General features: G+C 46.3%; 1 protein-coding gene across 1 annotated transcript in view; it reads left to right on the top strand.

The window, feature by feature from the left end:
- Nucleotides 1-12,284, top strand: part of LOC126310129 (uncharacterized) — a 150,414-nt gene that overhangs the window by 84,114 nt on the left and 54,016 nt on the right. Inside the window, exon 2 of the mRNA XM_049992107.1 lies at nt 9,768-10,051. Coding sequence (XP_049848064.1) covers nt 9,768-10,051 — 284 coding nt within the window. The remainder of the gene's footprint in view (nt 1-9,767; nt 10,052-12,284) is intronic.

Here is a 12,284-nt window from a genome sequence, read left to right as displayed (position 1 = left end):
TTCCTGTGGTTCAGGATTCAATTAAGTAACTATGCCTATCAGTAGTTGGTACCTTCAGTAGTTTGAATCTTTTATTTAGCTGGCAGTAGTGGCGCTCGCTGTATTGCAGTAGTTCGAGTAACGAAGATTTTTGGTGAGGTAAGTGATTTGTGAAAGGTATAGGTTAATGTTAGTCAGGGCCATTCTTTAGTAGGGATTTTTGAAAGGCAGATTGCGTTGCGCTAAAAAATATTGTGTGTCAGTTTAAGCACAGTCATGTATAAATTTTTCAAAGGGGTCATTTCATTCTTTCTGAAGATCTATGCTTACCAGTCAGTAACACTACGTCCGACAACCGTATCCACCTACAAAATCTTGACCATGTCCATGATATGGGAATAGGATCTTCGTGATAACTCCGAAGTACAAAGGTGGACTTCTTCAGTTCCTCTATATTACAGTACTACTTAGAATAATAACGCAATTTTTCACCAGCGAAATGCGAATGTATTATTTCTTCTACACAGATCAAAAATACAGACTCTTCATTATTTCTCATAACCAAAATAGCTACCGCCGATTACGCTCTAAAATAACGTGCGTCTATCCTCGTTCATTTGCAGAGAGAGAGAGAGACATTCCTCTTACCGAGGGATAGGAAAAACATGTTTTTTAACACTTGAAGCTAAAAAATACAGATGGTGTGCACAGGCTCTATGCTGGGCTACCGCTTCACCTTTTCTCTTTGCCCTTAAAGAAAACGAAAACATGAAAGCAAGAAATGCAAAAGGTTCATCAGATCCGGTACGTCCACCCTGTCGCTGCCATTGTACCTCTGCTCTGTCCCTGTCCAGGTGCCAAGGTAGTGTTCTTTTACCTGTCCCGCTGCAGTACCTCCATCCTGTCGCTGTCCCAGACTCTGTCCCTGTCGTGGTAAATCTGTCCTCTCCGTGGCCCTGTCGCAGTAATTCTGTCCAGTCTCTCTCCCCGTCACGGCACCACCGTCATATCCTTGCCTGGTCGAAACTGGTAATAACCAGAATCAGAGAAATGACACGGTAGGACAAGGCCCCTTTAACTAACATCATTTATCTTTGGAAAACAACATTTCTTTCCATTTGTTTGGTAACAAGAGGACTGCTTTAAAAAACTGGTAGGAAAATTAAAGTTAATTTTCCATTATAGACATAAAGGCGTTCAGAATAGTGAATGCAACAGCTTTTGAATTTCAATAATAATATCAAAAAAATTCAAGAAATAAGACGTTAACGCTATTGAGCTCTTTAAAAGTTTTACATTAAACTCTTTTAAATAAACCAACATATTAAAGCAATTAAAACAATTACAGATAAATTTGTTCGTGTGAGTTAAAATCCAAGATATTAGGCGTACCCCCTCAAAAGATAATATTAACAAAGATAATAATTGGCCTTTAGGGATTACCGAAAAGATGTACACCAAAAAGTTTACAATAAAACTTAGAACAAGGGTACAATATGTATTAAGCGTTGAAGAGAAGTTTCCTGTGGCAAGCCATCTGAGCAGAGACCTGTTGGCCGACAGCCAGATTTCTTTTACAGTGCAAGACAGATAACGTAAGATGCTCAGCTTAAGCACAAACAGCCAGCCAGGACACGGGACTGCAAACAAACAGCAGGCCGCTCCACGGAGTACCAAAGAGCCGCGCAAGGAGCCGCCGACACGCAGCACTACCCAGCAAGTTAGAGAGTACTGCTAACCGTGGTGGCAGTTGTCGAGCCTCTCCATTAAGTCGGTACGCCATAGGAGTGCTATTGAGAAGGGATTTCAGATCGATTCCGTATTCCTGGATTTCCGGAAGGCTTTTGACACTGTACCACACAAGCGCCTCTTAGTGAAATTGCTTGCTTATGGAATATCGTCTCAACTATGTGACTGGACTAGTGATTTCCTGTCACAGAGGTCACAGTTCGTAGTAATTGACGGAAAGTCATCGAGTAAAACAGAAGTGATTTCTGGCGTTCCCCAAGGTAGTGTTGTAGGCCCTTTGCTGTTCCTTATCTACACTCCTGGAAATGGAAAAAAGAACACATTGACACCGGTGTGTCAGACCCACCATACTTGCTCCGGGCACTGCGAGAGGGCTGTACAAGCAATGATCACACGCACGGCACAGCGGACACACCAGGAACCGCGGTGTTGGCCGTCGAATGGCGCTAGCTGCGCAGCATTTGTGCACCGCCGCCGTCAGTGTCAGCCAGTTTGCCGTGGCATACGGAGCTCCATCGCAGTCTTTAACACTGGTAGCATGCCGCGACAGTGTGGACGTGAACCGTATGTGGAGCTGACGGACTTTGAGCGATGGCGTATAGTGGGCATGCGGGAGGCCGGGTGGACGTACCGCCGAATTGCTCAACACGTGGGGCGTGAGGTCTCCACAGTACATCGATGTTGTCGCCAGTGGTCGGCGGAAGGTGCACGTGCCCGTCGACCTGGGACCGGACCGCAGCGACGCACGGATGCACGCCAAGACCGTAGGATCCTACGCAGTGCCGTAGGGGACCGCACCGCCACTTCCCAGCAAATTAGGGACACTGTTGCTCCTGGGGTATCGGGGAGGACCATTCGCAACCGTCTCCATGAAGCTGGGCTACGGTCCCGCACACCGTTAGGCCGTCTTCCGCTGACGCCCCAACATCGTGCAGCCCGCCTCCAGTGTCGCGACAGGCGTGAATGGAGGGACGAATGGAGACGTGTCGTCTTCAGCGATGAGAGTCGCTTCTGCCTTGGTGCCAATGATGGTCGTATGCGTGTTTGGCGCCGTGCAAGTGAGCGCCACAATCAGGACTGCATACGACCGAGGCACACAGGGCCAACACCCGGCATCATGGTGTGGGGAGCGATCTCCTACACTGGCCGTACACCTCTGGTGATCGTCGAGGGGACACTGAATAGTGCACGGTACATCCAAACCGTCATCGAACCCATCGTTCTACCATTCCTAGACCGGCAAGGGAACTTGCTGTTCCAACCGGACAATGTACGTCCGCATGTATCCCGTGCCACCCAACGTGCTCTAGAAGGTGTAAGTCAACTACCCTGGCCAGCAAGATCTCCGGATCTGTCCCCCATTGAGCATGTTTGGGACTGGATGAAGCGTCGTCTCACGCGGTCTGCACGTCCAGCACGAACGCTGGTCCAACTGAGGCGCCAGGTGGAAATGGCATGGCAAGCCGTTCCACAGGACTACATCCAGCATCTCTACGATCCTCTCCATGGGAGAATAGCAGCCTGCATTGCTGCGAAAGGTGGATATACACTGTACTAGTGCCGACATTGTGCATGCTCTGTTGCCTGTGTCTATGTGCCTGTGGTTCTGTCAGTGTGATCATGTGATGTATCTGACCCCAGGAATGTGTCAATAAAGTTTCCCCTTCCTGGGACAATGAATTCACGGTGTTCTTATTTCAATTTCCAGGAGTGTATTTAAACGATTTGGGAGACAATCTCAGCACCCGTCTTCGGTTGTTTTTCAGTTGACGCTGTCATTTATCGACTAATAAAGTCATCAGAAGATCATAACAAACTACAAAGCGATTTAGAAAAAATATCTGAATGGAGCGAAAAGTTACAGTTGACCCTAAATAACGGAAGGTGTGAGGTCATCAGCATGAGTGCTGAAAGGAACTCGTTAAACTTCGGTTACACGATAAATCAGTCTAATCTAAAAGCCGTAAATTCAACTAAATACCTAGCTATTACAGTTACAAACAACTTCAATTGTAAAGAACACATAGAAAATGTTGTGGGGAAGGCTAACCAAAGACAGCGTTTTATTGGCAGGTCACTTAGAAAATGTAACATACCTACTAAGGAGACTGCCTACACTACGCTTGTCCGTCCTCTTCTAGAATAGTGCTGCGCGGTGTGGGATCCTTACCAGATAGGACTGACGGAGTACATTATAAAGTTTAAAGAAAGTCAGCACGTTTTGTATTAGCGCGAAATATGGGAGAGAGTTTCAAAGAAATGATACAGGATTTGGGCTGCAAATCATTAAAAGAAAGGCGTTTTTCGCTACGACGGAATCTTCTCACGAAATTCCAATCACCAACTTTCTCCTCCGAATGCGAAAATATTTTGTTGATACCGACCTACATAGGGAGGAACGATCACCACGATAAAATAAGGGAAATCAGAGCTCGTACGGAAAGATAGAGGTGTTCATTTTTTCCGCGCGCTATACGAGTTTGGAATAATAGAGAATTGTGAAGGTGGGTCGATCAACCCTCTGCCGCCCACTTGAATGTGATTTGCACAGTACCCGTGTAGATGTTGATATAAGCTTTGCTAACGGAGCAGTACTGAACGGGAGCTGTAATTTCTTCCAGGAAGGAATGACGGTAACAACTCGCCAAGGTCTTACCATCAGGTGGAGCTGACAACATGCTTAAAGGGCTGGATAGTGGTGATGACAGAGAGCCCACCAACTTCTGAAACATCGTCAAAACAAATATTGAAATTCAGACAGAATTGTTGTCTTGGATGAAAATTTTCAAAGATACATTTTTTTTTTTTTTTTTTTTTTTTTTTTTTTTTAAGAAACTTAACTCGGCGCAGTGCCATGATAGAGCTATGCGTGACAGTCGGTCACGTTACATAACCGTAACAACACTTGAATGTGATTTGCACAGTACCCGTGTAGATGTTGATATAAGATTTGCTAACGGAGCAGTACTGAACGGGAGCTGTAATTTCTTCCAGGAAGGAATGTCGGTAACAACTCGCCAAGGTCTTACCATCAGGTGGAGCTGACAACATGCTTAAAGGGCTGGATAGTTTTGATGACAGAGAGCCCACCAACTTCTGAAACATCGTCAAAACAAATATTGAAATTCAGACAGAATTGTTGTCTTGGATGAAAATTTTCAAAGAAACAATTTAAAAAAAAAAAAAAAAAAACTAGGCGCAGTACCATGATAGAGCTATGCGTGACAGTCGGTCACGTTACATAACCGTAACAACATTAACCTTTCCAAATATCTTGGGTGTGAACGCTGGCCAGCTCATTAAGACAAGTTATTTCCAAATCACTCTGAGCTGGCAGGATAATACACGTGACCTAAAACCACAGTGTCACCTAAGAGTGCGTGTATGACGACTCGACGAACGTAAACTCGAACATCTACTCAAAGAGATTGCCGCGCCGGAAGTCGGTACACACAGTCGAACAACTAGACGCGCACAACATAAGCAAACAAGACCTCCTCCTTGTGTCCACTCATGGCGAAGAAGGGTGAACGACGACGCGGAGCAGACCGACGTTGTGCCGACCCTCGCCGCGAGCGCTGCTGCTGACCCAGCCCTACCTGCAGTGTGGGGAAACTGCCCGAGCCGACCTCTCCTGAGGCCCCTCCCAGGCGCGACTCAAGCGGCAGCTTCTGAAGACTATACGCGGCACCGACAGAAGCACAAGGGAGTAGAAGCCAGCTAAAAGTAGCCGGTAGTAGAAAGGTGAAATGGGCCGCCGTGGCTCAGCGGCACCTCCATCCTGGCCCTGTTCCTCTCACGGTACTTTCGTACAGCCCCTCTCTCTGTCGCTGCCATGCCACCTTCGTTGTAAATCTGTCTCTGTCCTGTCTCTCTCGTATTATCTCCGTCCTGTCTCTGCTGCAGTACCTCCATCCTGTCACATCCCCTTCCCCTGTCCTGGTTGCGGTACCTTCGTCCTGTCATTATCTCTGTCACCGTCACGGTACCTCCGTTACGCACCTGTGTGTGTCATTGTACCTCCATCCTCTATCGGTCCCTGTCTCTGTTGCAGTACTTCCACCTGTCGATATCCCTGTTTTTGTCATAGCTGCAGTATCTGCGTCCTGCCCTTGTCCCTGTTCCGTCCGTGCTGCAGTACCCCATTCTGCCCCTGTCACAGTATTTCCAACCTGTCCAGGTACGCTGTTCCTCCATCATCTCACTGTCCCTGTCTGTGGCTCTGTCCCTGTACTTTTGACCTGTCCCTGCCTCTTTACCTCCGTTCTGTCCCTGTCCCTGTAATTCCATCAAGTCGCAGCCCTCCTCTGTCCCGTCCCTGTCCATGTCTCTGTTGCGGTACCTCCATCCGGGCACTGACCCAGCCCCTGTCACAATACCTCTGTTCTGTCCCTGTCCAATATCCCATCACGGTACCTTCGTCCTGTTGCTGTACGTGCGCTGTCCATGTCATCGTACCTCCGTCCTGTTCCTGTCACTGATGTGGTACCTCTCTCATGTCCCTGTCCCTGTCACACTACCTCCTTCCTGGCAGTGCTTCTGTCTCGTCTTGTCACAGTACTTTGTTCCTTTCCCTGTTATGGTACCTCCGTCCTGTCCCTGCCCGTGTCACGGTACCTCCTCCCTGTCAGTGTTACAGTACTTCTATCCAGTCCTTGTCACGGTGCCTTGTTCCTGTCAATGCTGCTGTACTTCTGTCATGTCCCTGTCTGTGTCACAATACTTCTGTCCTGTGTCATGTCACAGTAGGTTTTTCCAGGCCCTCATGTGTTACCTCGGCCATGGCCCTGTCCTTGTCACAGTACCTCCATCCTGTAAGTGATACAGTGCTTCTGTCCTGTCCTTGTCAGGTACCTTGTTCCTGTGAATGCTGTAGTACCTCTTCCATGTCGCTGTCCATGTCACGGTACGTCATTCCTGCAGTGTCAAAATACTTCTCTCCTGTCCTTGTCACAGTATGTTATTCGTGTCTCTGATGTGGTACATCAGTCCTGTCCCTGTCTGTGCCACAGTACCTCATCCCTGTTAGTGTCACAGTACTTCTGTCTGGTCCCTATCACAATACGTTGTTCCTCTCACTGATGTGATACCTGTGTTCTGTCCCTGTCTATATCACGGTATCTACTTCATGTCAGTGTCAGAGTAGTTCTGTCCAGTCCTTGTCACAGTATGTTGTTTCTGTCCGTGATGTGGTATCTCTGTCCTGTGCCTGTCTGTGTCATGCTAGTTCCTTCCTGTCAGTGGCGCAGTACTTCTGTCTACTCCTTGTCATATTATGTTGTTTTTGTCCCTGATGTGGTACCTCTGTTCTCTCCCTGCCCGTGTCACGGTACCTCCTTCCTGTCAGTGTCACAGTACTTTTGTCCTGTCCTTGTTATTGTACCTTGTTCCTGTCCCTGATGTGGTATCTCTGTCCTGTGTACGTCCGTGTCATGGAAGCTCCTTCCTGTCAGTGTCACAGTGCTTCTTTGAAGTCCTTGTCACATTAACTTGTTCCTGTGCCTGATGTCGTACCTCTGTTTTGTCCCTATCTGTGTCATGGTACCTCTTTCCTGCCAGTGTCACAGTCCTTTTGACAGTACCTTGTTCCTGTCCCTGATGTGGTACCTCTGTTCAGTCACATTCCATATCACGGTACCTCCGTTCTTTCAGTGTCACAGTACATTTGTCCTGCACTTGTCATGATACCCTGTTCCGCTTCCTGATATGGTACCTCTGGTTATCCCTTTCGGTGTCACGGTACCTCCTGCCTGTCTGTGTCACAGTACTTCTGTCCTGTCCTTTTCACGGTGCCTTGTTCCTGTCCCTGATGTGGTACCTCTGTCCTGTCCATGTGTGTTTCACGGTACCTCAATCCTGTCAGTGTCACAGTACAGTACAGTCTCGGTAGTTCGAGTCTCGATAGTTCGAGTTTCCAATAATCTGAGCATCTTCCTTCTTTTTTTTTAATGTTTCAACGATCTACTTTTCTTTACTGACATGATAAATAATGAAAACATCATTGCAAAAGATAGATAGGAAGAGTACAGCTTAGTGACAAAGCAGACAACAATGCAATCAACACCGACGATTAGCTCGCTGCCCTGTTGCACGGACATCTGTTGTCAGTATGGCACGAAATACCCCGACTGCTGCCGGCTGCTACCGATCAAAACTGGGGAGTTCATACACTGCTGTAGATCCCGGTACCTGTACTGTACAGTGTTGTGTGTCGTTTTGTTTGTTGACTGTGTGTCCCGTTGTACACCTTACAAAGATAAGTGCTGTAACAAAAAAGAGGAAATTTGTGCCTTTGCATCTAAAATTAGAAGCACTAAGGCGACTTGACAAAGGAGAAACAATAAAAAAACTTGCTCTCGAATATGGTGTCGGTGAAGTTACTGTTGGTGACTGGCGAAGAAACCGACTTAAATTGGAATACTTTTCTTCACAGAAATGCTCACACGAATCTCTCAGTCGAGCAAGTATAAAGAAGTCAGACTTTGAAAAAACAAGTGAGGCATTGTTCAAATGGTTTACCCAACAGAGACAAAAGAGTGCTCCGATTTCTGGCCCAGTCTTGCAAGAAAGAGCTTTGTTTCTCAGAAACCAACTGCAGGAAGGAGATGACAATTTCGGCGATAGTGTGGGCTGGCTCGGCTCGACAAGTGGAAGAAGAGGTATGGAGTGCGTCAACTAGACGTATGTGGAGAAAAACTCTCTGGAGACGCTCAGGCCGTTTCAAAATTTATCGTCGAGTTTAAAAAAATCATAACCAACGAAAATTTGTCTAATGAACAAATATATAACTGTGACGAAACTGGGATAAATTTTAAAATGTTACCAGCGACAACACTTGCTTCTTGTGAAGATAAAATTGCTCCTGGCCACAAAAATGCAAAGAGCGGCTCACAGTTATGGCAGCTTCAAATGCAACTGGAAATCACAAACTAAAACTAGCTGTGATTGGGAAGTCTACCAAGCCAAGAGCATTTAAGAATGTATCCATATCAGCTCTTCCGGTTGTCTATACACATCAGAATAATGCCTGAATGAATCAGGAAATCTTCAAGAACTGGTTTTTTAACTCATTTGTACCTGACTGCAAGAATTTTTTAAAAGAAAGGGGACTACCATGCAAAGCACTTTTGCACACGGATAATGCGTCCTCACATCCAAGTGCAGGAGAACTGCAGTGCGACTGTATCCGCGCCCTGTTTTTCCCACCAAACGTTACCTGTCTCATTCAGCCCATGGATCAGGGCGTTCTGGAACGACTAAAAAGAAAAGTATCGACGGCGATTGCTACAGTCAATCCTGCATTCCGAAGACAACGAAAGCTAGAAGGAGCTTTCAAGAAAGTGAAGGACGTCGTGTACTGGATTACCGAATCTTGGAGCGAATTAAGTCAGACACAATTTCTAAGTCATGGAGGAAAATTCTACAGGAAAGTATGCCAGCCACAGAAACTGAAGATTTATCAGATGAGGACACTCAACCATTGTGTAATTTAATCAGAAGATTGCCAGGGTGTCAATAGGCAGAAGAGGTGGATGTAGGCAAGTGGTTAAATTCGGACGAACAGTTGGAAGTGACATGCTCTGCTATAATTGACATTGTTAATATAGTTAATATACCATCGCAGTGAGAGAGTGACGAGAATGACGAGGCAGAGGCTGCACCGATGATGAGTCACACCGATGGCTGCGCTGCTCTCGACGCCGCCATATGCTACGTGCAACAACAGCCTAAGGCGACACCAACTGACCTACTGCTCTTGAGACGGTGGCGTGACATTGCCGCGAGGAAACGATGCAGCTTCGCCAAACAAGACACTTCACTATTACTTGTCTAAATAAATAATTATTGTTATTGTGCCATTTCAAATGCATGTGTAAATACTTTTATTTTAATGAAGTGCATATTTTGAGCTGTAATACAGTATCATAATATTTCTTTTTCCCATTTAAATTTCGATAGTCCGAGTTTTCGATAGTTGGAGGTGGTTCCGGTCCCGTTCACATCGAACTATCTACACTCTACTGCCGGTCTGTTCACAGTGCCTCTGCCCTGTACCTGATATGGTACCTTGCCCTGTCCCTGTCGTTGTCGTTATACCACGTTCCTGCCTGTGCCCCTGTCTTGGAACCACTGTCCTGCAGCCCCATCTCTGTGGGGGCGGGGTATGGCCGGGAGTCAGGGGGAAAAGCAGGGCACACCCGGCAGCGGCAGCAGAAGAGCCTGTCGCACAGCGGGTGGGTCGCAGGCGGCAGTGGGACCGCCTGCCGCCGCTGCCGCCACCGCCGCCACCGCCGCCCACAGTCTTGGGCGAGTGTGTTCCGTGGTCAGTCTAAACATTCTACCGCATTTAACAATGTTGATACAGCACATTGACATATGCTAGGGTGCCTATAGGCTTAGTGACGTTTGTAGGCATAAAATATTTAGCAAAGTGTGTGTACGAAACTAGCAACCAGGCAGTTGTTCGCAATTCCTAAATATGTGTGGAAATTTGTTGTACATCCTAATCTCCCCCTCTCCCTGTCGATCTCCTTCCCCCCTCCCCACTCTATGTTCATTTTCTGCCCCCACTCCGTCCACCTCCACTTCCCTCCTCTCTCTGCTTTTAATCCTTGTTTATAGGAGTTACAAAGCAAACTGTGATTGGGAATTGAAGTCGCCTAAAATGAATGGGTAAATCTACATCTACATTTATACTCTGCAAGCCACCCAACGGTGTATGGCGGAGGGCACTTTACGTGCCACTGTCATTACCTCCCTTTGCTGTTCCAGTCGCGTATGGTTCGCGGGAAGAACGACTGCCGGAAAGCCTACGTGCGCGCTCGAATCTCTCTAATTTTACATTCGTTATCTCCTCGAGAGGTATAAGTAGGAGGAAGCAATATACTCGATACCTCATCCAGAAACGCACCCTCTCGAAACCTGGACAGCAAGCTACACCGCGATGCAGAGCGCCTCTCTGGCAGTCTGCCACTTGAGTTCGCTAAACATCTCCGTAACGCTATCACGCTTACCAAATAACCCTGTGACGAAACGCGCCGCTCTTCCTTGGATGTCCTCCGTCAACCCGACCTGGTACGGATCCGACACTGATGAGCAATACTCAAGTATAGGTCGAACGAGTGTTTTGTAAGCCACCTCCTTTCTTGATGGACTACATTTTCTAAGGACTCTCTCAATGAATCTCAACTTGGTACCCCAATAATTAATTTTATATGGTCATTCCACTTCAAATCGTTCCGCACGCATACTCCCAGATATTTTACAGAAGTAAGTGCTACCAGTGTTTGTTCCGCTATCATATAATCATATGTATAATCTATTTATTCGCAATACATTACATTTGTCTATGTTATGGGGTCAGTTGCCACTCCCTGCACCAACTGCCTATTCGCTGCAAATCTTCCTGCATTTCGCTACAATTTTCTAATGCTGCAACTTCTCTGTATACTACAGCATCATCCGCGAAAAGCCGCATGGAACTTCCGACACTATCTACTAGGTCATTTATATGTTGTTGTTGTTGTGGTCTTCAGTCCTGAGACTGGTTTGATGCAGCTCTTCATGCTACTCTATCCTGTGCAAGCTTCTTCATCTCCCAGTACCTACTGCAACCTACATCCTTCTGAATCTGCTTAGTGTACTCATCTCTCGGTCTCCCTCTACGATTTTTACCCTCCACACTGCCCTCCAATGCTAAATTTGTGATCCCTTGATGCCTCAAAACATGTCCTACCAACCGATCCCTTCTTCTAGTCAAGTTGTGCCACAAACTTCTCTTCTCCCCAATCCTATTCAATACCTCCTCATTAGTTACGTGATCTATCCACCTTATCTTCAGTATTCTTCTGTAGCACCACATTTCGAAAGCTTCTATTCTCTTCTTGTCCAAACTAGTTATCGTCCATGTTTCACTTCCATACATGGCTACACTCCAAACAAATATTTTCAGAAATGACTTCCTGACACTTAAATCTATATTCGATGTTAACAAATTTCTCTTCTTGAGAAACGCTTTCCTTGCCATTGCCAGTCTACATTTTATATCCTCTCTACTTCGACCATCATCAGTTATTTTACTTCCTAAATAGCAAAACTCCTTTACTACTTTAAGTGTCTCATTTTCTAAGCTAATTCCCTCAGCATCACCCGATTTAATTGGACTACATTCCATTATCCTCGTTTTGCTTTTGTTGATGTTCATCTTATATCCTCCTTTCAAGACACTGTCCATACCGTTCAACTGCTCTTCCAAGTCCTTTGCCGTCTCTGACAGAATTACAATGTCATCGGCGAACCTCAAAGTTTTTACTTCGTCTCCATGAATTTTAATACCTACTCCAAATTTTTCTTTTGTTTCCTTTACTGCTTGCTCAATATACAGATTGAATAACATCGGGGAGAGGCTACAACCCTGTCTCACTCCTTTTCCAACCACTGCTTCCCTTTCATGCCCCTCGACTCTTATGACTGCCATCTGGTTTCTGTACAAATTGTAAATAGCCTTTCGCTCCCTGTATTTTACCCCTGCCACCTTTAGAATTTGAAAAAGAGTA

The sequence above is a fragment of the Schistocerca gregaria genome, unplaced genomic scaffold, assembly GCF_023897955.1.
Source record: "Schistocerca gregaria isolate iqSchGreg1 unplaced genomic scaffold, iqSchGreg1.2 ptg000394l, whole genome shotgun sequence".
Lineage (NCBI taxonomy): Eukaryota > Metazoa > Arthropoda > Insecta > Orthoptera > Acrididae > Schistocerca > Schistocerca gregaria.
Note: the sequence above shows the minus strand (reverse complement) of the source record. Positions and strands in the feature narration are given on the sequence as shown.